At 40.8% G+C, this 27,555-nt stretch overlaps 1 protein-coding gene across 15 annotated transcripts in view; it reads left to right on the forward strand.

Annotated features, from left to right (window-relative positions):
* Positions 1 to 27,555, forward strand: part of LOC124147601 (cAMP-specific 3',5'-cyclic phosphodiesterase 4C-like) — a 592,292-nt gene that overhangs the window by 467,600 nt on the left and 97,137 nt on the right. For 12 of the 15 annotated variants that reach the window (XM_048400566.1, XM_048400565.1, XM_046518271.2 and 9 more), the window contains one exon: positions 21,360 to 21,467. In XM_048400566.1, coding sequence (XP_048256523.1) covers positions 21,360 to 21,467 — 108 coding nt within the window. Of the gene's footprint in view, positions 1 to 7,960; positions 8,949 to 21,359; positions 21,468 to 27,555 lie in introns of all 15 variants that reach the window. The other 3 variants (XM_046518276.2, XM_046518275.2, XM_046518278.2) reach the window with 1 other exon arrangement.

Raw genomic sequence — 27,555 nt, forward strand, 5'->3', positions numbered from 1 at the left:
TTGTATGGTCGTCTTAGTGCTATGAAGAGTAACAGGACCCCTGCGGTATCAGTGGTATCATTTATAAAAAGAAATCAATACATCTATTCTTGAAAAGATACACAGGATATAAGAAAATAAAGAAGGGTGGTGCCTTACTTTTTATCAGGTGTATATATCAATCTGTAACATTAACATTGTGTGTACATTAAAACTCATTTCAAGATAAATGTAAATTCTTTGTAAAATGTGTTTATTGTGTCAAAAATCTCAATTCATAAGGCATACCATGTCATTATCTTATCAGTTTATACGTGTATATGTGTGCACAGTTGGAGCATGTCCGACTCTCCCACTGATAGGGAGAGGTCAATGGTTGGATAAACATGGATGCTGCAAACATGTGAACATGCAATTTATAGACACACAGATAGTCACTCAGTTAAAAGTATTTTTAAATGAACTTTAACGTTGAAAGAAACTCCAAGTTCTTTCAAAGGATGCAAAGGATATTGGGATTGATTGATGGAGGAGACGTGTTAATTTCAATTGACCATGCATTGATTGTCTGTGTGGAAGGCAAGCACAGACTGCTCCTTAGCATTCAGAGGACCAGATGCAGGCCTGGAGCAGGAGTGACCGTCAACTGTTAAATGCTTTGCTGGAAGACTTGTCTAAATTTCATGAAAGATTGGATTAGGATGGTAAAGGGAGGTGAGCTTCCTTTCTGACTGCTGGTTTATTTACGTGGTCTGACAGTTTAGGAAGAATATTTTCTAAATTTGACTTCAGAGGTAAGAAACAGCTGATTCAGTATTTAGGTAATGATGTGGTAGTTACAACTGGTTGCGTTTTTTAAGTGTAGATATTTCCAGAAATATGGTGATCTGTTTTAGCTCTCTAGCTGAAATTAGTTATTTTGTTCCCATGATGTCGGATGCAACTATGCATATATGCATCCTGGTGCCATCAAAATAATTGATTTGAGGTTTTTTCTTTATCATGCTTTTTCTTTCATTTTTTTCATGGAATTTGTGTTTTACCAAACTGCTTAAGAATTATTACCAACGTCTGATGGTGTTGATAACATTGCAGTTTAATTTTATTGAACCAGTGCTATTTTCTGTCGCCTTTCTCAAGCCGTAAATTCTCATTTTATACCAAGCAGTATTTCATTTTCTTTTAATGTTCATATTCTTGGATAAAATTTCAACAAATTTTATGCTTGTGATATTTAGAAGTCATTTTATGTGAGTCAGGAAGATCATCCTGAATCTCAATGTTGTGTAAAGGCTGTAAGTTTTCATGAACCGTTTGTGAGAAACTGTGAAAGAGCTGATTTGACCGTCTGCCAGACAGATACAGCATAGCAACTATGTGGTTCCTCCTGGTACTCTCAAAACTTGGAACAGTCGTTTATCAACAGTCACACTTAACCAGAGTTTGTCCCGCAAAATGCCATAAAACTGAATTGTTAATGGGAAATGTCAACCGTCTAGACATTGTCTTACTGCACGATATTAGGTATACATGAATCCTTCATCCACTGTAATAAATTGTAAGTCATGAAAACGTGATTTTTTATTGCAGTTTGCATTCAGTGTGTAATTAATGTTTGTTGTGATCAGGGTCTCGTTCATCATGGCCTTGTTCAGGCCTGTGGTTATATATTTAGACTTGTCTGACAATTGCGGAGCCTGTTTTCGACAAGTTAATGACATACATTGAGGGTGCTTGTCCTGGTGAACGTTGTTGTCAACAATTGTGTGAATTAGGACAGTGTGCAAGGATCAATTTGACATCCATTCCACTGAGCAAACTATCCTGAGTGTTTTTTGTCATCTCAATCAGTCTTTATATCAGTATCAATTTTGTGATCAATTTCATGAAAAATTAATGACTGCAGCCAGTGTGTCCTGCCTTGCTCACCATCTGTCATGAATAACATGTGGTCCTTGAACCTTGAACCAGATATTTGATGTTGCTCACACCAGCAGGTGCTTGTTCTGTGATGAGAATCTTGGAGTGAGTGAGTGAGTATGGTTTTATGCCGCTTTAGCAATATTCCAGCAATATTACGGCAAGGGACATTGTACCCATGTAGGGAATTGAACCCGGGTCTTCTGCGTGACGAGCGAACACTTTGACCACTAGGCTACCCCACCACCCTGAGACTCTTGGAAGAAGCAAGAGGAGACATGAGGTGAAATTGGGTTGAAAATTGTAATTAAGCATTATTGCACTGATACAGCCATGTACATTCACAGTGTGTGTTTCTTCTTTTACGAGTCTGGACTAATGCCGGTTTTATAGTGCTACCTTACTGTGATACCATAACACACAATACCCCACTCGGGCACCATATACTGACTTCGAGCTGACCAGTCCTTGTTTCAGCCCCTCAATTCTGAGTGCCAGGCAGGGTTACGACAAGTAATATCTTTTAACATCTTTGGTATGCGAACCCCTGACCTTCTGCTTGCCGGACAGACGCTCTATCAACCAGACCATGCATGAAGTTATACTGAAAATTTGTTAATACAGATAGAACTGTTCCCAAACATCCATTTTAACAAATTTCTGGTCCCTCGTCTCTCATGCAGACACTGAAACAAAAATATATAAAATCCCAAGCAAGTCTACATTTCTGGATTGCTCTATTATACATTAATATACAATTTAACAAAGTAAATCTTAAATTATTTTAGTTTCAGAGACTAAATATTAACCTACGATGTTGGTGTAGTTGTAGGCAACGTTCCTTATATTAATAGGACAAGCTGGATTACAGACTTCTTCGTCTCACTGTATATGTTTGTTCACCAAGACATTTTTTGTACACTTTGTGAGGAACTGACCCATGTTTTCAGCTTTTGACAAGCCACGCTGTAACCACTGGGATATTGATAAATGATGTTGAGCGTGACTGTGTCCACAATTGGTTTGTGTTGACTGCCACGGGTAATATGAAGGTGTATTGATTGCACTGTGCAACATCAGGGTTTCACTGGGTCATGCTTCACTGGGATACTCCAGGAAGTACTGCCATTGTCATGGTCCAAGATCTTCACTGGACTACTCCAGGAAGTACTACCATTGTCATGGTCCAAGACCTTCACTGGACTACTCCAGGAAGTACTACCATTGTCATGGTCCAAGACCTTCACTGGACTACTCCAGGAAGTGCTACCATTGTCATGGTCCAAGATCTTCACTGGACTAATCTACTCCAGGAAGTACTACCATTGTCATGGTCCAAGATCTTCACTGGACTACTCCAGGAAGTACTACCATTGTCATGGTCCAAGACCTTCACTGGACTACTCCAGGAAGTACTACCATTGTCATGGTCCATGACCTTCACTGGACTACTCCAGGAAGTGCTACCATTGTCATGGTCCAAGATCTTCACTGGACTACTCTACTCCAGGAAGTACTACCATTGTCATGGTCCAAGATCTTCACTGGACTACTCCAGGAAGTACTACCATTGTCATGGTCCAAGACCTTCACTGGACTACTCCAGGAAGTACTACCATTGTCATGGTCCAAGACCTTCACTGGACTACTCCAGGAAGTACTACCATTGTCATGGTCCAAGATCTTCACTGGACTACTCTAGGAAGTACTACCATTGTCATGGTCCAAGACCTTCACTGGACTACTCCAGGAAGTGCTACCATTGTCATGGTCCAAGATCTTCACTGGACTACTCTACTCCAGGAAGTACTACCATTGTCATGGTCCAAGATCTTCACTGGACTACTCCAGGAAGTACTACCATTGTCATGGTCCAAGACCTTCAATGGACTACTCCAGGAAGTACTACCATTGTCATGGTCCAAGATCTTCACTGGACTACTCCAGGAAGTACTACCATTGTCATGGTCCAAGACCTTCACTGGACTAATCCAGGAAGTACTACCATTGTCATGGTCCAAGATCTTCACTGGACTACTCTAGGAAGTACTACCATTGTCATGGTCCAAGACCTTCACTGGACTACTCCAGGAAGTACTACCATTGTCATGGTCTAAGACCTTCACTGGACTACTCCAGGAAGTACTGCCATTGTAATGGTCCAAGATCTTCACTGGACTACTCTAGGAAGTACTACCATTGTCATGGTCCAAGATCTTCACTGGACTACTCCAGGAAGTGCTACCATTGTCATGGTCCAAGATCTTCACTGGACTACTCCAGGAAGCACTACCATTGTCATGGTCCAAGACCTTCACTGGACTACTCCAGGAAGTGCTACCATTGTCATGGTCCAAGATCTTCACTGGACTACTCCAGGAAGTGCTACCATTGTAATGGTCTAAGATCTTCACTGGACTACTCCAGGAAGCACTACCATTGTCATGGTCCAAGATCTTCACTGGACTACTCCAGGAAGTGCTACCATTGTCATGGTCCAAGATCTTCACTGGACTACTCCAGGAAGCACTACCATTGTCATGGTCCAAGATCTTCACTGGACTACTCCAGGAAGTACTACCATTGTCATGGTCCAAGACCTTCACTGGACTACTCCAGGAAGTACTACCATTGTCATGGTCCAAGACCCTCACTAGACTACTCTAGGAAGTACTACCATTGTCATGGTCCAAGACCTTCAATGGACTACACGAGGAAGTACTACCATTGTCATGGTCCAAGACCTTAACTGGACTACTCCAGGAAGCACTACCATTGTCATGGTCCAAGACCTTCACTGGACTACTCCAGGAAGTACTACCATTGTCATGGTCCAAGATCTTCACTGGACTACTCCAGGAAGTACTACCATTGTCATGGTCAAAGACCTTCAATGGACTACACGAGGAAGTACTACCATTGTCATGGTCCAAGACCTTCACTGGACTACTCCAGGAAGTGCTACCATTGTCATGGTCCAAGATCTTCACTGGACTACTCCAGGAAGTACTACCATTGTCATGGTCCAAGACCTTCACTGGACTACTCCAGGAAGTACTACCATTGTCATGGTCCAAGATCTTCACTGGACTACTCCAGGAAGTGCTACCATTGTAATGGTCTAAGAAAGTCACTGGACTACTCCAGGAAGTACTACCATTGTCATGGTCCAAGATCTTCACTGGGCTACTCTAGGAGGTACTGCCTATTGTGTATTGGTTAGTACTGTTTATTTGTGACCTAACTGTACCAAAAGTACACTCCTGGAAAACTACACATGTGGGTCTTGTTGATGGTCTCAGGTCCTTTGTGTTGTCTGTCTTGGTTTTTGTGGTGGTGTTAGAACATGGTTATCTAGCTATCTGGTTGGTAAACACCTCTTCTGGTGTTAGTTGACATGTGTAGTGTTGTTACCCCGTGACTCTAGTATAGTGCAGCAAGGTAACAAGTGACTGTTGGTGCATTCTTCTTCACATATCCAGAACACATGCTCGTATGAGTTGATGTGTGTTTAGGCATGGAAGAAGTGTAATTATTGCATTACAGAAATACATTGCATGTTCGGGTGCCAAACTGTGGCATACGTATTTGTCAGACAGGCTTTAAAGCCTCAATGATCGGCTGTCGGCTGAGTGAAAAACTTTATATTTCAACTTTTGTTTTGAAAATATACACTTTGTACAACAGGAACCCTCGTCACAGCTTCCTGGTCAACTATTGATGTTGTCATCTGCATGTCCCCATGGGGTGTTATTTTTGCAAAGATGATAATACGTATTTATGGGCATCTCTTTTAATTAGGTGACATTCATGTTCTTGACAATTGCGAGGCTGGAACGTGGTCTGAAACAGCACTGTAGCCTCCTGTAACATGATTCATCATTATGCATCACCTGATGGAGTTAATCTGGGGATTGCATTGGGATGAATGATGCATCTCTAATTAGTCATTTAAATTAAACCTTCTGCTGTGTAATCACAAAAACTGTGTCTTGTGGAAAACAATGTGAAAATGTTGCTGCACAGAACTCGTTCTTTTCAAACTTGACAGTAATTGACCAAGTCTCAGGTGCAGTACTTGAAAATAACTTTTCTCTTCCTCTTCAAGGTATTGCCCTCAGCCAAGTTTCCTGCTTGTTTGAATCATGATGCCACTGAAGAGCTGACATAACGGTATTTGTGATGTCAGGATGAAACAGTAAAAAGTTGTTAATGTCCGACCCAAATCACCATGGATATATGCCGTCATCTATAAATAGTTCCTACATTTAGTTTATTGTGTTAATCATGTGCTATATTTGCCAACAAAGTCTCCTCCTCCTTGGGGGCAATGTTTGTTTATTTAGCTGAGGTATGGTAGGCAACATTCGGCCATGGGTCTCGCTGGCTGTGTTGTGCTGATAATGGAACCTCATGCCAGTTAGGCATGTACTCTTGTCAGGCTGAAGGTGGTTTTTCACTTTTATTGAGGGTATTCTGTTGTTCCTGATTCTTTTGTCAACCCCTTCACAACTTTTGATGCAGTTGAGCTGAGATGTTGAACAGGTGCTATTTCCTGTGGTCTTGTCCAACGGCAGTGAGTTGTACCCCCCCCCCAATCTCCAGTGGAATGTTATGTATCCTTACCTTAATCCAATCAAACAGCAAATAGCACCGCTTACAAGTGCTGAGTAGAACACTTCTGTAATAACAATGAACAGTGTTTTCCTAAAAACAACTCACAGTTTATATGTTTACTTCCTTGACTGGCATTAAGGACGTTCAAAGGAAATAAAATAATTGAACCAACAACAGTTCACTGATTGGTATGTCAACGAGCTTGACATGAGTGGGGGTAGAACTCTAATTGGCCCCAGCAGTGATAATTAACTCACCAGATGCCCATTGTGTAATTCCTATTCTTTGAATGACATTGTTACATACTTGTTACAATTGCTGCTCAATAAACGGTGTTTGTGTTTATATTCAAGTTGGTATTTCCACTATCCAAAGTGTGCAGTGAAAGTCATTCGTAAACATAAATGTGAAGTTAAATAATGCGAGCAAAGACCACTCGCATGTTTCACATTTAATTCTCGTTAATTTCAAGATTTACAGAATTTTGGTTTTCTTTTCAATGAATATCAAGATGTAAATCAAACACACTTAGAAGGATCAAATATTTTCCTTGGCCCTACTCTGTTGCAAGCCATTTTGTCCAATCAAATATAGATTTGAATAGTTTTGAATGCTAAAAAATCATGAAACTATTATTGTCATAGAAACCAGAACAGTTTCAGAGATGCTCGTGTGTCCGCATGCGAGGAGGTCATTAATTTGTACCTGATATAAACATATTTATTTCCATGAAGTGGAGGGATTGGCAAACAAGCAAATTTTGCTTATCTGAATGCCTCTCCCAAACATTATACATATACAAATAGCAATGTATGGAAAGTGACATGAGAAATAGCATACATTATATAATTGGCATTAAAGATAAGTATTGTTCTGTAAGTGTTTAATTACTGGATTATCTTCCATAACTACAGTTACATTATTATTTACATTCAGCACAACAACATCGCAGTATCATATAGCAAAGCCAACATCTCAGACAAAATCTCTAAATCCACAAGGAGATAGAACAAAACTGATTAATTTGTACCTGATATGGAATAGCTCTCCGGTTGAATCTCACTTCAGTGCATCCCCTCACTGCATCACAGCACAACAGTGGAACCACTTTTCATGGCAAAAATTACTTCATATGTATATGTATTTGAATTCCCCTTCTTTGAACCTTGCGTTTTTTAACTATATTATCAGTAACAGATGTAACGATGAGATCATCACTACCATCTGTGCAGTGTATATATTCATGACACAACACGGACATTAACATGTATTAACACTTGATACCCTCCCAACGGAAGACCAGATACCAACTCATGGCATTTTATCAGATCTATGGGCATGGAAAGGCCAAATCTGTCTTAATGTCATCCATATAGATTGTATCATTGTGGCTACAAATAATAGGAAAGACCTGAAGCTTTAATCTGAACTATTTCTGTTGCAGAAATTTGGTTAGCGCCATTGGACTGTGAGGTGCCGGTAAGCTGCTCTGCAGGGTGGAGAGAAGATTATCTGGCTGTTTACCGTTTGAATTGGTAAAACTTCAGAAATATGGTCAACTTTTGCCAACTGAAGAAAGAGAAGGGAACAGAATCTTGGGAGCCACTCTGACAGACATTCCTCCATCCTTCTTCATCTATCTTTCCATCTTGGCAGCAATAATTACAAGTGGAGGGTTTGTAAATGTGAGGTTAGCATAATTTGGAGGCAGTCACTTCAAGTGCATGTAAACCTTAAGTGATTCCTGCTGGCTGCAAGGTACGGACAGTACAGGCACAGAGTTGAATACCAACTGTAAATCGCTGCAACTGCAGCCGTACCTGACTTCAAGCTTTGTTGTGTTGATTCCTGTTCTCAGGGGATAAATTAGCGTTCTGTGATCCTGGTATTGATGGCGGACAGTTGAAGATATGTCATAGTTGGACACCTTGCCAGGGGAATACTAAACTGTTCAGTGATCAGTCATCGAGAGGATTGTATTGCACCGCGATTACTTGCCTCAGAGGCTTCACAAGTTGGAGGAGTCATTTTGTCAGCTGCATCTCACATGTCTTCATGATAAATCTCCCTTACTGGATACATATGCATTTGAGACCTCCCTGTGATGAGAACCTGGCAGATCAGTTGAACAAAGCAAGACTGGAGACTGGTGTCATTGTTGCTTCAGTTGGACGGTTTTAATCGATTTTGAGAACATTGTCAACTTTGTGTCTTTCATCGGAGTCTGTTTCACAGGATTCACCAGACACTGATTGGAACATTTTCAGAATACAAAAGTTAGCAAACCTGGATTTATCTTACCATTTTGCGGACGTGTTAAGTAGTAGTCTGGAGGATAGAAAGAAAGCAATGGGAGACGTACCCGGATTCCACCGGGTCCTTAGTACCAGCGCTCTCCGCATCCCCAAACAGAGGTACTCGTTCTGGAGGAGGTGAGTTACAGTCGAGGGGGGACAGCATATGTCCTCCACCTAGTTAGTGTACCGGACACTGGTCAGTGCAACCTACAGGTGAGGGGGGACAGCATATGTCCTCCACCTAGTTAGTGTACCGGACACTGGTCAGTGCAGCCTACAGGTGAGGGGGGACAGCATATGTCCTCCACCTAGTTAGTGTACCGGACACTGGTCAGTGCAACCTACAGGTGAGGGGGGACAGCATATGTCCTCCACCTAGTTAGTGTACCGGACACTGGTCAGTGCAGCCTACAGGTGAGGGGGGACAGCATGTGTCCTCCACCTAGTTAGTATACCGGACACTGGTCAGTGCAGCCTACAGGTGAGGGGGGACAGCATATGTCCTCCACCTAGTTAGTATACCGGACACTGGTCAGTGCAGCCTACAGGTGAGGGGGGACAGCATGTGTCCTCCACCTAGTTAGTGTACCGGACACTGGTCAGTGCACCCTACAGGTGAGGGGGGACAGCATATGTCCTCCACCTAGTTAGTGTACCGGACACTGGTCAGTGCAGCCTACAGTTGAGGGGGGACAGCATATGTCCTCCACCTAGTTAGTATACCGGACACTGGTCAGTGCAGCCTACAGTTGAGGGGGGACAGCATATGTCCTCCACCTAGTTAGTATACCGGACACTGGTCAGTGCAGCCTACAGGTGAGGGGGGACAGCATATGTCCTCCACCTAGTTAGTGTACCGGACACTGGTCAGTGCACCCTACAGGTGAGGGGGGACAGCATATGTCCTCCACCTAGTCAGTATACCGGACACTGGTCAGTGCAGCCTACAGGTGAGGGGGGACAGCATATGTCCTCCACCTAGTTAGTATACCGGACACTGGTCAGTGCAGCCTACAGGTGAGGGGGGACAGCATATGTCCTCCACCTAGTTAGTGTACCGGACACTGGTCAGTGCACCCTACAGGTGAGGGGGGACAGCATATGTCCTCCACCTAGTCAGTATACCGGACACTGGTCAGTGCAACCTACAGGTGAGGGGGGACAGCATATGTCCTCCACCTAGTTAGTATACCGGACACTGGTCAGTGCAACCTACAGGTGTGCATGCTGTCACCATCACAGGAGACGAAGTTTCACAAGGCAGCAGTACCAGGATGGAGTTGTAGAGATGTTTGGTGTCATGACGCTGGCACATTGTACCATATGTATCTGATAGCCAATATTACACTTTCTGCAATTCTTTCTGCAAAACCTTCCGATAATTAGCTTATTTTCTACTTTCAAATATTGTGTGCCTTTGAATACTTATGTGGTGATTGAGCTTTCAAATATTTTTTTTTCAATTTCTGTATAATATTATAGATTAATTTCAGTGGTATTGTTTTGGGTAAAACAATAGCAAACATTATCAGTGCATGTAATACAGATGTGAGGAAGTAGGGTAATAATGTCAAACTTCCTTCTTGTTAATGGCCATCATTGATGCATGTTCATGTGGTTGCTAGATGAGCATTCTTCCCATGGGAAGTTTGGAGACAATTGCATTATTTGGTTGCAGTTATATTCACATTGAATTTGAAATTAGAAAGGAATTTTAGTGATAATTTCGAGAACATATTTCACTATTCCTCAGAAATACACTTAGGTTTTTAAAGAGGACATGCAGCATGACAGATGGAACATCATCGGGGCTCTGCCATTGCTCGGTATCAAACTGAATCTACCAATGGGCAGCAGAGTGGACTTGATTGTACCACTCAGGAACGAGCCACCATTAGAAGCAAAGGAGCTCCAGTTTGCTCTCCAGGTGTTTTCAGATGTTCCGAGGCCGTTCTCAAGATGATGTTCTTCAGAGGAGAGGGAGAACTAGGTCAGGGTTGTTGCTATTAGAACAGACAGTAAATAAGTAGGTTGCAGGCTTAGCCTGGCTACACTGGCATGAGTCTCCAAGAAATGGTTGGTTAATAAAAAATGACATAAGATGAAGTAATGTACAGGTAGATTGTTGTTGCTACCAGAACAGTCAGTAAAGTCGATATAACGGATATACAGGTAGATTGTTGTTGCTACTAGAACAGTCAGTAAAGTCAATATAACCGATATACAGGTAGATTGTTGTGGCTACTAGAACAGTCAGTAAAGTCAATATAACCGATATACAGGTAGATTGTTGTTGCTACTAGAACAGTCAGTAAAGTCGATTTAATCGATGTAGGGACTCTGGTAAAGTAAACTGGTTGTGGCTTATCACTAGACTTGCACAAGTCTCTAAGGCAATAATTATTAGTTTAAATCATGTGTTCTAGATTATGTAAACAATAAGAACAAGTCTAAGAGACTGGAGTCCGGTCAACATATATAGACTTACCTCTTAGGAGGGTAGAATTACTACACATCCATTGACATTTCATTCAGTACAGCCTTGGAGCAAGGCTAACTAATCACCAGCTACACTGACATAAGTCATAGAGAAAGTATTTTATCAATAAGGTAAATTAGAAAAGTAATTCACTATGAAATTCTTAAAAAAATCATCAACATATTTTGTTTCAATAGATCTACTGTCAGCCGATCTAATTGCTAATTGTGACCCTGAATAAATGCTCTCCTTTAGGACAGCCCTGGTTCAAGTCTTTAGTCACTCGCCTTCCTACAACTAGACTTGCTTGGAGGTGTGATCCAAATGTACTTGACTATGCTGTCAGACAATATGTGAAATGTTGAAAGGAATTTTATATAATTGAACACCGTCGTTATAAGAGCTAACCAATATTTCATGTCAGGATATTAAAAAACAAAAATTAATCTACAGTATACTAAGTTTATAATGAATACTCTTATAAAAAACTGACAGATATAGCGAACTGTTTTTTTGTCTTGGCCATTTGCTGTATATATGCTTATAATGAACTCCGGTTATAACAAACTAAAATTAGTGGTCCCTTTGAGTTTGTTATAATCGCAGTTCATTGTAATAATTTACAATGTCAAGTTTGCAATAGTGACGATGTTGTATTAATAGAAATTATATTTGTGATTTTCTTTTTCAACTTGTCTTGTTTTAGGTATTATCAGTTTCAAAATTAATATGGAATAAACTCGATTTAGTGATTATCGTTCTCAACATTTTAAAATCTTCTGTATAGTGATCAAAGTCCCAAAAGTTGCATAACCCCCAACATATTGATGTAATAATGCCCAATCTCATTGATCAGACCTTACTTCTCACTACTGCTAAACAAAGATCTGAGGACATCCCATTACAGGTCATGTCGAACGATTTTAATGTAGTTGTGTAATGCCTGACCCAGTCTTGTTTTTTCGTTTCCGAATTAAAAACTGCCCTGAATGTAAAAAGAATATTTTTCAAAATTTAATTATAGCATTTTTTCTTTTAAATGTACTTATTTAATTTGTATTTTTGACATAACTGTCGTGTTAAGCATTTGCTTTAAAGGAAATTAACCTTTTCTTCATTTTAATGCTAGTACCTCCTGACTGCATAAAAACTCACTCACTCACTCACTCACCCACCCTAACACTCACTCACTCACTCACTCACCCACCCACTCACTCACTCACTCACTCACTCACTCACTCACTCACCCACCCACCCACCCACCCACCCACCCACTCACTCACTCACTCACCCACCCACCCACCTTATTGACAGAGAATCCCTGCAACAAACCATTATACAGTGATCGCTCGCTATTGCGCTACCAATGGGGTCCAAATAATTGGTGGGCGTTATAGACGATGAGCCGTTTAACCGAAGCCGAGGCGGGGGAGCGCGCTCGGCAAATCTCAAATCATCAATAGGCCTATGTGTTTATCTCACGTCACGTCAAAATAGTATATATTTTTATGGACCTAGATCTACCTGTAATATCATTCATTTATTAAATCTGTCATATTTCACAATGTCTGAAATACGTATTCCATTCTAATTTATCATTTTTTATCAATAAATTAAAAAATTATTCACTATTTCCCGCGATGTTATTGAAAATAAAATTCTCGGACACACATTTCGACAACGGGTCCGCATCGAACATGTCAAAGAGCAAAATATAGACTATTTTAAGCAAATCTTTAAATATATTATACAAAGTGATAAATAAAATCAACAAAAATATATCTAAAAGTAATCAAACTTACATCTAAGTTATTATTTCCATCGTTTTGTGCGATCGCGTGTAATGTAAGTCAAATGACATCTCGGCTTTCGTCGCCTTGAATTCTCGGCTCGGACACAACGTTTAATGCAAAAATATATGCATGAAAAATCTTTGTCACAGCTCGTAACCTAGCACGATACATTCGCGAAGTTCCATATTTTTAATATATATCGTGATTTCCTGCTTAAAACGTTCAGAATAACACGATTTAACAAAAAATCTTTCGCTAACTTCTGAAATTTATCAAACACGAGCTTTGTATCAAAGCTTGATTGGCTGCCTGAGGTCACGTGCTCAAAATTGACCAATCACGAAACTTGTAGCAGATTTCGGCAAGAAAGCGTCATTAGAAACAAATTTTAATCCAATGAAATCGCTTGTTATAACTACGGGGAAAAAACAGGCGATGTTACGAAAGCGCGATTACGAAATGAATGACCGCCGTGTTGTGACAGCAACTACATTTGTGTGACAGTTTAGCCTTAAATTGGATTGCCCACTAATTAAGAATATAAACTTCACTTGTGGTTCTCTTTTATTGCATGCATGCGCTTCTAAGATCAAAGGATGTATAGTGTGAAAAGTTAACTAGTTGAACAATCGTATTTCCGGGACTTGCCGCGGATATTTTCAAACAGATTATTAGAACTCCATTCAGCGATAAACCGTTGATTATGCAATGAGAAGCGTTATGTGCAAATAAACAACGAACAACAATACAATCATGTCTGTGTAAAACTCTCAGTATTAAAAGTGTACATAAATTTTGGGAGCCATGCGTTACCGCGCGTAATAACCGAAGTAGCGCTTTATCGAAGAGCGCAATAGCGAGCGATCACTGTATATGTCTGGCCTAAAATAAAAATAATAACATAAAAATGAGGGTGCCTGTTCTGAAAGCCAATATGATGTATTGCTGTCAAGTTGTCCTCACCTCCGTATAAGACACACTGATAATCATGGTTTTTGAGACAGAGTGGTTTATCAATGTATGAACTTTGCTCCTGTGAGGGTGATGCGGTATACATTAGGCATTCATTCCAGTCACCAGCTCGGACAGTTGACATGTACACCTCCACACACCGCTTGTTTATGTATCACATGACCCATGACCAGCTCATGGCACTCATAGCTCTGGGACGGGCCCAACTAGATTCTCGTCCTTACTCGTCTCACTACCAAAGACCTGTCTTCGATCATCATATGGTGCCCAAGTACCTATACAGGTTAAGTAAATCGCTACGTGATTCCCTTTTTTAAGTTTGTTGTTTGACGTTGGTTAAAACGATCCACCTACCTCACAATTTTGAGAAAATGGAGAGAAAAAATATGAAGTAAATATGAAAATACTAGTTAGAGCGAGTATGAAGTTTTACTTCTAACTAAGAAAGACCGAGTATGACGTTTTAATTTTAACTTGAAAAACCCAGTACGAAGTGTTACTTTTAACTAGAAAAACCCAGTATGAAGTGTTACTTTTAACTAAGAAAGACCGAGTATTACGTTTAAATTTCAACTAGAAAGATCGAGTATGAAGTGTTACTTTTAACTAGAAAAACCCAGTATGATGTTTAAATTTTAACTAGAAAGACCCAGTATGAAGTGTTACTTTTAACTAGGAAAGACCGTGAATGAAGTGTTACTTTTAACTAGAAAAACCCAGTATAAAGTGTTACTTTTAACTAAGAAAGACCGAGTATGATGTTTCAATTTTAACTAGTAGACCGAGTATGAAGTGTTACTTTTAACTAAGAAAGACTGAGTATGATGTTTCAATTTTAACTAGAAAGACCGTGAATGAAGTGTTACTTTTAACTAAAAAAAAACAGTATGAAGTGTTACTTTTAACTAAGAAAGACCGTGAATGAAGTGTTACTTTTAACTAGAAAAACCCAGTATGAAGTGTTACTTTTAACTAAGAAAGACAGAGTATGACGTTTAAATTTTAACTAGAAAGACCGAGTATGAAGTGTTCTTTTAACTAGAAAAACCCAGTATGACGTTTTAATTTAAACTAGAGTGAGTGAGTGAGTATGGTTTTACGCCGCTTTTAGCAATATTCCAGCAATATCAAGGCGTGGGACACCAGAAATGGGCTTCACACATTGTACCCATGTCGGGAATCGAAACCGGGTCTTCGTCATGACGAGCGAACACTTTAACAACAAGGCTACCCGACTGCCCCAATTTAAACTAGAAAGACCGAGTATGAAGTGTTACTTTGACCTAGAAAAACCCAGTATGAAGTGTTACTTTTAACTAAGAAAAACCCAGTATGAAGTATTACTTTTAACTTAGAAAGATAGAGTATGAAGTGTTACTTTTTCACTAGAAAAACACAGTATGATGTTTCAATTTTAACTAGAAAGACCGAGTATGAAGTGTTACTTTGAACTTAGAAAGACCGAGTATGAAGTGTTACTTCTACCTAGAAAGACCGTGAATGAAGTGTTACTTTTAACAAGAAAGACCGTGAATGAAGTGTTACTTTTAACAAGAAAGACTGAGTATGAAGTGTTACTTTTAACTAGAAAAACACAGTATGAAGTGTTACTTTTAACTAAAAAAGACCGAGTATGAAGTTTTACATTAACTAGAAAGACAGAGTATGAAGTGTTACTTTTAGCTAGTAAGACCAAGTATGATGTTTTACTTTTAACTAACAAAGACCCAGTATGAAGTTTTACTTTTAACTAACAAAGACCAAGTATGAAGTTTTACTTTTAGCTAGTAAGACCGAGTATGATGTTTTACTTTTAACTAAGAAAGACAGGGTATGAAGTTTTACTTTTAACTTACAAACACCGAGTATGAAGTTAGCAATGTTCAGCAATATCCCATCGGTTGACACCAGAAATGGGCTTCACACATTGTACCCATGTGGAGAATCGACCCCAAGTCTTCTGCGTGACCCAGATCTTCTCCCTCCCCTGGGCTACCCCACCGCCCCGGGATGACTTGCAACAGGACCTGCAATGTAGGAATATAACCCCACCGCCCCGGGATGACTTGCAACAGGACCTGCAATGTAGGAATATAACCCCACCGCCCTGGGATGACTTGCAACAGGACCTGCAATGTAGGAATATAACCCCACCGCCCCGGGATGACTTGCAACAGGACCTGCAATGTAGGAATATAACCCCACCGCCCCGGGATGACTTGCAACAGGACCTGCAATGTAGGAATATAACCCCACCGCCCTGGGATGACTTGCAACAGGACCTGCAATGTAGGAATATAACCCCACCGCCCCGGGATGACTTGCAACAGGACCTGCAATGTAGGAATATAACCCCACCGCCCTGGGATGACTTGCAACAGGACCTGCAATGCAGAAATATAACCCCACCGCCCCGGGATGACTTGCAACAGGACCTGCAATGTAGAAATATAACCCCACCGCCCTGGGATGACTTGCAACAGGACCTGCAATGCAGAAATATAACCCCACCGCCCCGGGATGACTTGCAACAGGACCTGCAATGCAGAAATATAACCCCACCGCCCCGGGATGACTTGCAACAGGACCTGCAATGTAGGAATATAACCCCACCGCCCCGGGATGACTTGCAACAGGACCTGCAATGTAGGAATATAACCCCACCGCCCTGGGATGACTTGCAACAGGACCTGCAATGTAGGAATATAACCCCACCGCCCCGGGATGACTTGCAACAGGACCTGCAATGTAGAAATATAACCCCACCGCCCCGGGATGACTTGCAACAGGACCTGCAATGCAGAAATATAACCCCAGCAATACCTCAGGTGGAAGCTGGTGTTTGGATAAGTATCAATAATATTTGGAGCCAGGACCACTGAAATAGTCCACCTCCCAACTGTGGCATTGCTTGTGTTCAGCTCAAACACTCTTCCAGCCCACCCAATCTAGTCAGGGAACCTGCAGTAAAATATCCATGGCTAAATCCTGACTAAAGCTGACAGAGTTACCTCCCTTTCTACACTGAGTTGCGGACAGAGTTTACTTATTGATTGATCAAAAGGAAATCAATACAGCTTTCTCCTCATCTTCTCCCCGATCTCCGGTCACCAGCCGCACAGATGCACAGCCCTGATTGGCTCTTTAATAGGAAACACAGCACCATGGCTCGTTTCCTCATTTCCTGGTCATGATATGGAGATAGATTTATTAAATTCATGACGAAATTGACAGGACTGTTCAGTGCCTCAAAACCATCACTTTCTTCATGGTGATACATCATCAGTCAGATTAAAATTTGAAGAAATAGATTTTGTGTACATCATCCGATTTAAAATTATTGTATTACATTACACATAAATTCGGTGGATTTAATTATTTTTTCTCATGGTAGTTAATTAGTGTAAACATGGTAACTGAACTGCTAAAAATGTGTTGATATCATCCTGTGTCTTTTGAACAAATTTACATTCAAATGTGAGGTGTCTTTGAGATCTAGAGTCTCTCATGCATGGGCCTGTTTCACAAAGCGATCTCAGTGCTAAACAATCATAATTCCATACTTTTACATAGACTGTAGTGAGTGAGTGAGTTGGGTTTAACGCCGCTTTTAACAGTATTCCAGTTATATCACGGCGTGTCAGCTTAATGTGGGAGGAAAGCCCGAAGTGATGCAGGTCTCAGACGTTTACCACTTCGGTGAAACCCACGAGCACGGGTATCGTGCTGACAAACCTAGAAACATAATTGGGGCGAACCGGGATTCGAACCCACAATCATAGGTTTCTGGCGTGGCCAAAGGACGCAATTCTGCTCAGCGAATCGCGGCCCCTTAGACGACTGGGCCACCCGTGCCCCTCATAAACTGTAACATTGACATTCACTAGTTGTAGTGCTGTGATCGTTTTAAGTGAAAGGGCACTCTGTTTCATAGAGTGATCTTAGAGCTAAGACAGTTGCAGGTCCCATGTTTATGTCTCCCCCACTGAAGTCATTGGAGTCGGTGTCAGCGTTCCCATCCTAATCCAAGCCATAACTTTGTTTTTCAACGAAACTTGGCATAAGGATTGTTCATCAGTTTAACTGGTGCCTTATGCCACTTTAGAATGTTTCAAAATTACAATTTCAACTTAGTCTAAAAAAACGAGGGTGGGGTTCGTTTCTGGCCCATTACTTTAAAACAGTTCAACATATTTCAATGAAACTTGGTATGAGCATTGCTCATCAGCTTAACTGGTGCCTTGCATTTTTTTTACTTTTTCTAAATTTATTTTGTATTTATCGATGGAAACAATTTGAACTTAATGCCAAACAACCCTATGCTTCGTTTCTAAGACATAACTCTCAAACTAATAAATATATTTGCTTGAAACTATACATGTGCAATGAACATATGCTCAACTATTGCCTTTTCATATTTTTCAATTTTTAGTTTTATTAATTCTTGTGTTTCCATGGAAACAATTTGGAAATTCTTAGAGACTTTCTACAAAGCATGAAGCATTTTTTTTATGGGTACATGTACTTGTTCAAAAAAATCATCTGTCATCATGACAGCTGTGACAAGTTCTATAGTCTTCTCTGCCAGGAAGAATCATCATGGCATCAACTGTAGTGCTGCTTCATTAAGGCATTAATCAGAATCTGTACTGGTATGTTTTCGCAGGTTTCTTTTAGGTTTTTTTTATTTGCAAACACATTTGTTATATAAGTAACTGTGTGAACTAATGTATATAAAAAAAAGGAGAGGTCGGGAGATATATTTTTAGAAACACATTCTATTTAGATATATGATAGTCATTGTGGTAAAATCACTTAATGGAAAGCGGCACCCTGTTTCATGAAGTGATCTTAGCGCTAAGATGATCATAACTCCATACTTTAACATAGACGCTCACTAGTTGTAGCGCTATGATTGTGTTATGGAAAGGAGCACCTTGTTTCACGAAATGATCTTAGCGCTAAGATGATCATAACTCCATACTTTAACATAGACGCTCACTAGTTGTAGCGCTATGATTGTGTTATGGAAAGGAGCACCTTGTTTCACGAAATGATCTTAGCGCTAAGATGATCATAACTCCATACTTTAACATAGACGCTCACTAGTTGTAGCGCTATGATTGTGTTATGGAAAGGAGCACCTTGTTTCATGAAGTGATCTTAGTGCTAAGATGATCATAACTTCATACTTTAACATAGACCCTCACTAGTTGTAGCGTTATGATCGTGTTATGGGAGGCAGCTATAAAGGCAGTGCAGGTCCCATGTTTTAATTTGGACATATCATAGGCAGTGGTAAGATCACTTTATAGAAAAGGGCACCTTGTTTCACAAAGTGATCTTAGTGCTATGAATCTCATATTATCGAGGACCATCATGTTAGCACTAAGATCAAATCATGAAACAGTTCCCAGAGCTGCTGCAGAAGAAGATAAATACTGATAAAAAATTAATATAACATTAATGAAGAATCAATTTTGTCATCCAAATGCCATGTTTTTCTAATTTGGATTTGAGAAAAAGTGCTTATAATTTTTTAAAAATCATTTCCAGTTAAAAATCCAGAAAATTTAACATTCAATATTTTTCCACCAATTAATTAGATAACAGCACTCAATCCCATTTATTTATAAAATACATTAATGATGTCACATGTACAACTTCACAAATCTTAAAATCACAAAACAAAACATGCCAATGCAGGAAAAAGAACCAAACACAGTTGAACAGCGAGGCTAACACACTATCCACTGGGCCAGTGGTTGTAGTTAACATTCCATCAGGTAACCTTGGTCCTTAAAACCTCCTCTGAAACGACCTTCAAACTAAGAGGTGTATAATAAGACCCCATCGTTTACATCAATGTATGGGAATAATAATGGAAGTTCGCTATCTTTAGATAGATGGCGCTTGAAAATAACTTGCTGGTAAATCTTACAATTTTTTACAACAATTTTATAGTCATTTCCTGTCTGTTCAACATTCTTCTCACCATTCTTATAGCGAGAGAAAATCGTTTCTCCATCACTCTTCACAAAAGTTTGGTTGGGGGATTCCTGAACAAATTGATGATGCAAAGATGTAAAACCCATACTTATGTGCTTCTCATCTAATTCTCCGTGCTTCAGTAAGCACATTCTCAAACTGAGGTGGAGGGAACATTCTTCATGCAATGGATTTACAAATCCGCCACAGCCTCCTCTCCTGGGAGTATTAAATTACGTCAGGTATGCCAGGGAATAACAGCCAGGTAGATTTTCAATAAAGATTTTTAACGATCTTCCAATAGAGGGCATCTCTCTCAACTGGCTGGCTGCTTCTGATCATATGTAGATATTGCCAGCACATTCTTGGAAGAGTTAATCAGTGTAGCTTATCTCAGCCGACTTGTGCATCTTGCCAACATGGACGTAAACTCCGATCCGTGAGTGTCAAAACGTGTGCTGAGACGGAATATAGTTGCTTTCATGCAGTCGACTTCTGCTTTGTGAATAAAGTTTTTGAAGGCAAGTGCGTCACTGTGTGGGCTTTGACTATTGGCTGTATGAGAGAGGATTATGGAGAGCTTGTCCGAGCAAGTTTCTAAACAGATAGAGAATGATATTGTTAGACTGTGTAGTACGCACAGGCATGAAGTCGACTTGGAGTGTATGCTACTGTGAGTGGAATATATAAATATCGATGTGATTTGACTGTCACTGCTAATTAAACACTTCACAGTTTGGACAGATTGTTTACACACACAGGGCCAATATCTGTGTAGGTATGGATTCCTAAGGGAGATGAATTTGTGAATCGGTGAAGAAATTTGATGGAATTTGGCTTTGAAGGGATTAGTGCAAGTCGTGATTGGCGTAAGGACACAATTGGCTCATACCATCCAGGAGAGAGACCTAGACACATGAACATCCAAACCAGATATTGATCGTGGTTCAGCGTGCGTAAATGCTCCCATACCTCACGCCAAAGCCATCTTAATAGAGAGCGGGATCGTGGTCAACAGTAGGGGCTACGCAGGGTGATTACTAGCAGTGCTAGAGGGAGGAGAGGTCGGCCTTGACAAACTACTACGACTACTACAACCATCGTCCAGCTTGTTCCCATAATGCCATGTTTCTGGCAGTCGTCAGAAGAAGGAATATAAAGCTATAATTTGTGTATTTTGTGCACTGTTTCCTGTGTCCAGATGATGCAAAAACTGCAATTCCTGTCTCCGAACTTCCGCAAAAATGGGAAATTATCAGTGTCGGGTCCGCCTGAAAAATCTAAACGTCGCAATTCCATGTTTTTAACTTCCAGGCACGCAGAAGACCTCATTGTCACCCCGTTTGCACAGATCCTGGCAAGTCTACGGAGTGTCAGAAACAATTACCTGGCGCTCACCAATGTCCCGATTCCAAAAGACAGGTATGTTCACGTTTACATCCGCTTCACTTTCTATGCCTCTAACTCCTTTCTTTTCAGATTCTGTTGAGATCCTTTTACTGCAAGTGTTTGTCTGTTCCCAGACTAAGTCAAGTTGTAAACTGTGTGCTCAGTGTCACACATCGGCACCAGTTTGAAACAGGAAGGGGTCAGACCCTGTGGTCGGATCCTTCTGAAGGTTGAATAACATTAGGTTCTTAAAATGTTGTAGTTAGAAATTTCACCATGTGATGGAATTTGATATATAAAACTTGATGGAAGAGTTGTGTCAGCTTTTCATGGACTTGATGCAATTAAACATCACTCGACACCTTCAGGGTGGAAACAGGGCAGTGTTGCATTGACTAAATACATTTAATCCCCGGCCAACTGAAGACAAATGTAGGATAATGAAATCAGTGTGGATGCGAGTTTCCCGTAGGCTGCGAGGGGAAACTGCCTTGCCTCGGTCACATCTCATTTATACCAGACAGGTTGGGCTGCATCCGAGTCAAAAATTAATTCCACTTCGGTCTCCTCCTCCGTGTGCATACTAAAGTCTGCCATTGAGGATTGTGTGAGTTTTGAAGAAACAGCTTCAGTCTAAACTAGTAGAATATGTGCACCTGACGTTTAGTTAGTTCCTGACTAGGTTCACTAAGCCCAGATTTGTTTATACCCAGTTATAAGCCCAGAATTGTTTAATATCCTGTTATGAGCCAACATTTGTGTTTATATCCAGTTATGAGACAACATTTGTGTTTATATCCAGTTATAAGCCCAGTTATAAGCCCAGTTTTGTTTATATCCAGTTATAAGCCCAGTTTTGTTTATATCCAGTTATAAGCCCACTTTTGTTTATATCCAGTTATAAGCCCACTTTTGTTTATATCCAGTTATAAGTTCAGATTTGTTTATATCCTGCTTTGAGCCAACATTTGTGTTTATATCCAGTTATAAGGCCACGATTGTTTATATCCAGCTATGTGCCCATTTATAACCAGTTCTAAGCCCAGATTTGTATATATAGACTTATAAGGTCAGCTGTGTACATATTCAAGAGCCAAAATGTCTTCATATCCATTTATAAGCCCATGTTTGATGGTTGAATCTTTGCCTTGAAGAGGTAGAACATTCTGGTGCAACATGTCCCTGGAAACCTGTCCACAATGTGCTCTGTACAGTTGACTTACTCTTGATCAGGATCCAAGTATCCTAGTTCTCAGGACATGTCCCAGAATACACCTGTGTGTGTCCAGAATACACCTGTGTGTGTGTGTCAAGAATACACCTGTGTGTGTATCCAGAATACACCTGTGTGTGTGTGTCCAGAATACACGTATGTGTGTGTCAAGAATACACCTGTGTGTGTCTCCAGAATACACGTGTGTCCAGAATACACCTGTGTCCAGAATACACCTGTGTGTGTCCAGAACACACGTGTGTTTGTCCAGAATACACCTGTGTTTCCAGAATACACCTGTGTGTCCAGAATACACCTGTGTGTCCAGAATACACCTGTGTGTGTCCAGAATACACCTGTGTGTGTCCAGAATACACCTTTGTGTCCAGAATACACGTGTGTGTGTCCAGAATACACCTGTGTGTGTCCAGAATACACCTTTGTGTCCAGAATACACGTGTGTTTGTCCAGAATACACCTGTGTGTGTCCAGAATACACCTGTGTTTCCAGAATACACCTGTGTGTCCAGAATATACCTGTGTGTCCAGAATACACCTTTGTGTCCAGAATACACCTGTGTGTCCAGAATACACCTGTGTGTGTCCAGAATACACCAGTGTGTGTCTAGAATACACATGTGTGTGTCCAGAATACACCTGTGTTTCCAGAATACACCTGTGTGTCCAGAATACACCTGTGTGTCCAGAATACACCTGTGTGTGTCCAGAATACACGTGTGTGTGTCCAGAATACACCTGTGTGTGTCCAGAATACACAAGTGTTTCCAGAATACACCTGTATGTGTCCAGAATATACCTGTGTGTGTCTAGAATAAACATGTGTGTGTCCAGAATACACCTGTGCTTCCAGAATACACATGTGTCCAGAATACACCTGGGTGTGTCCAGAATACACCTGGGTGTGTCCAGAATACACATCCGTTTGTCTAGAATACACATGTGCATCCAGAATACACCTCTGTGTGTCCAGAATATACGTGTGTGTGTCCAGAATACACCTGTGTGTGTCCAGAATACACACATGTGTGTCCAGAATACACCTGTGTGTGTATCCAGAATACACCTATGTGTGCCCAGAATATGCTCAATGTGCCCCAAGTACACCTTAATGGGATCAGAATACACCCATGTGTGTCCAGAATACACCTGTGTGTGGGTGTCCAGAGTACACCTGTATGTGCCCAGAATATGCTCAATGTTCCCCAAGTACACCTCAATGGGATCAGAATACACCTCAATGGACAAAACTGTTGGCATTTTGCCGACTTTAAGGGCTTCCTCCGCAGTATGTATAATCCTGGTGTGGGGAAGATATGCACCAGTATTCCTGGAGCTCTCTGCGTCCCCAAATACAATCCCCTTCATACTATTCAGTCAAGTCTTGTTTATCCGACACTCGTTAATCCGACAATCGGCTTTATCCGACACAAATGATGGGAACCGCACTCCGACTCCGACACACCTAATTTGCAACGATTTGCTGAAATCACTCATTAATCAGCCTCGTTAATCTGACACGGTGATCAGCGTACTCCATGGTCATCTGCCCGCGAGTACATAGCCCCGTGTTTTGATGCGAGACGAGTCGGCGAGTAGCTGCATATTTAAAAGGCTGCAGAGATAAACTTTGTGTTTTGTGTTAAACTTTAGAGGTTGCATGATTAGAAAACATATTCCGCGAACAATGTAACACAACAATATGAATATTTCCTTTTTCCTTTTTTTATTACAACATGTTTGAATCGTTATCTATCGTGTAGTTGTCCAATTTTAGATCACGAACGTTGATAATACCTAATTTCATTTATCCTACATAATCATATGCAACCAACAATGTCGGATTAACGGGACTTGACTGTATTCTTCACACTCCCTGTGATCATTTTTCTACCTACACATACTTTATCTTGTCATAATTAGTTCAGAGTGAGTGAGTGAGTGAGTGAGTTGGGTTTAACATCTCTTTTACATACCACTTATGTCACGCCGTGTCAGCTTGATGTTGGAGGAAAACCCAGAGTGATGCAGGTCTCAGATGTTTACCACTTCGGTAAAACCATGGGCCCGGGTATGGTGTTCACAATCCTGGAATAAGTATTGGGGCGAACAAGGATTCAATCCCATCATAGCTTTCTGGCGTGTCCAAAGGACTTAACTCTAGAATAGAGAATTTCTACAACAGCTACTATTGGAACTAAATTTCTGTTCCATAACACAGATCACTACTCTTGTGTTGAAAACATAAATATTCATGAAAAATATATGAAAATTACATAGACAGGGGGAGAGTTTGAAGTAATCCCATGATGCACTGGGACACTGAGACGTGATGTGAATGCTTATAAGCCACTTGTGTTTGACGTCGACACTCTGGATCTAATCTTGGCGACACGACGCAATATAAATATGCCAGGGATTGTGATATGTTGACGGAATTCATAGCCTGATCATCAACATGGCTGTTGAATCATTGGGAAAGTTAGACAGGGGTGTTAAAGTCTTTTGTAATAAGACAATATTTCTTTGTACATTGAAGCTGTTGCCATTGTCATCATGTGGATCGTTGAAGCTTGTGTGGGGAGTGACGTGTGCACAAAGTCGAAGAAATATGAGTGTTTTAAATCAGGATGATTTGCTTGTAAAATCTTCAATCCAAAGATCACAATTGACGTAGATTAAGGAATTGATACCTGAACTAAGTCTTATTTGAATAAATTACTCGTGGCTGAAATATTAAATATAAGATCTGAGGTGCCGATATGGGAATTGATTGTTCTTTGGAGCAGCGGATTCCTGTTCGCAAACGTCATTGCTTTATCCTTGACGTAATCACACAGAAAATAGGGATAAAAAACAAAGCATAGAAAACGCTGCTGTTGTATTTCTTCAAAACATGAAGGATGACAGTTTCTAGATCAGTTTCTAGATCTGTTGCAGGTTTTTACCATGTTAGAATCCAAGAAAGATTTCTTTCATCATTTAAGCAAAATATTCATAACGTTCTATTTGGTGGAGGGGTTAGGGGTGGAGTCTACTGGAGAACCCTTGTTTGTGCCGCCCCAGGTAATCTGGAAATTGTTAATCTGGATGATTTGAAAGTCCTTTCCAGATTGATGGGGTTTCCTAATGCGTGAATACCGGGTTCTACTTATAACCTCAATACACCAATGATTGTGTTGTTAATAAAAATTAATTGAGGACGATTTCAGCAGCAATGTTCATGTTGCATAATAGAAAATATTCATTGTCCAATTGCTGAGGTTGTCGAGATTTAAAGGTTATTTAAATTAATTTCAAATTTTCAAAATGAATTCATTTCAAACAGGAGATTGAAAGCAAGGGCCAACATAGCAATATTGATTCTGATTGCTGTGAGTTATGGTGGGAAATGAAAGGGGCTATGTCCTCCCGGCGAGAAACAGGTCTGTAATTCAGGTTGGACCTGCGCAGTTGATGCAGTGGTGGGTGGAGAGAATCCACAAATATCAGATAACTGGATAAATCCTCCCTGTATAGCGGTTGAAGGGTTTCACTTCTGGGGTCGGGTTTCCCTGCCCACTATTTCATAATCTAACAAATGGGTCAAGTCGCATCAGGGAACTACCAGATACTGCTGTCTGTCTGTTTGTGTCCGTCTGTCGATTTGTAAGTCTGTCTGTGTGTCTGTGTTTGATATTTGTTTGAGGTGGAATATTTTCAGTCAGGTTCACCCCAATAAAGACATTTTGGAAAAAAAACACATTGTTTTTCTGTACATCCAGCATTTTCAGGAACAGTGTGCGTGTAGCAAATGTTATATTTGGGATAACACTTTCTTAGTAAAGTTCAGATTCTCGTACTTTTTGGGGGGTTGAGTCCCGTCCGGGATTCAATACTTTACTAAGAAAGTGTTATCGCAAATATAACATTTGTTACATTTGACCACTTTCTAAATGGCATTGTGTATTAACAGTGTGCATGGTTTTTAATCCCAGCACCTTTATATCCCCACCACCCACTATAAAATATTCAAATGGTGCGAGTCCCTAATCCTGACCTGGAGGGTTGAACATCAGGAATGTCTGATGATGTTTCTACTTCATTTCCACTGAGGCTTCAGGGTTAGGTCACCAGTAACTTATGCTTGTTGTCCAAGACTGAATGGATTAGGTGGTCAGACTTGGTGATTTGGTCGTCAGCACCTCGACAGCGTGGGACATTGAATATGATATCAATCCTTGTTTCCTGGGCCAGACTCATTGTACAGACTGCTGTCAGCTGGAATGTTGCTCAGTGCCGCGTTAAGCAACCACCAGACATCCAAACATACCTCCACACACTGTTGTACACCACTGTCTGCTGGAATGTTGCTCAGTGCCACGTTAAACAACCACCAGACATGCAAACATACCTCCACACACTGTTGTACACCGCTGTCCGCTGGAATGTTGCTCAGTGCCGCATTAAACAACCACCAGACATCCAAACATACCTCCATACACTGTTGTACACCACTGTCTGCTGGAATGTTGCTCAGTGCCGCGTTAAACAACCACCAGACATGCAAACATACTTCCATACACTGTTGTACACCACTGTCAGCTGGAATGTTGCTCAGTGCCGCATTAAACAACCACCAGACATGCAAACATACTTCCATACACTGTTGTACACCACTGTCAGCTGGAATGTTGCTCAGTGCCGCATTAAACAACCACCAGACATCCAAACATACCTCCATACACTGTTGTACACCACTGTCTGCTGGAATGTTGCTCAGTGCCGCATTAAACAACCACCAGACATGCAAACATACTTCCATACACTGTTGTACACCACTGTCAGCTGGAATGTTGCTCAGTGCCGCGTTAAACAACCACCAGACATCCAAACATACCTCCAGACACT

The sequence above is a fragment of the Haliotis rufescens genome, unplaced genomic scaffold (genome assembly GCF_023055435.1).
Source record: "Haliotis rufescens isolate VD_foot unplaced genomic scaffold, xgHalRufe1.0.p SCAF_2, whole genome shotgun sequence".
In the NCBI taxonomy this organism is placed as follows: Eukaryota; Metazoa; Mollusca; class Gastropoda; order Lepetellida; family Haliotidae; genus Haliotis; species Haliotis rufescens.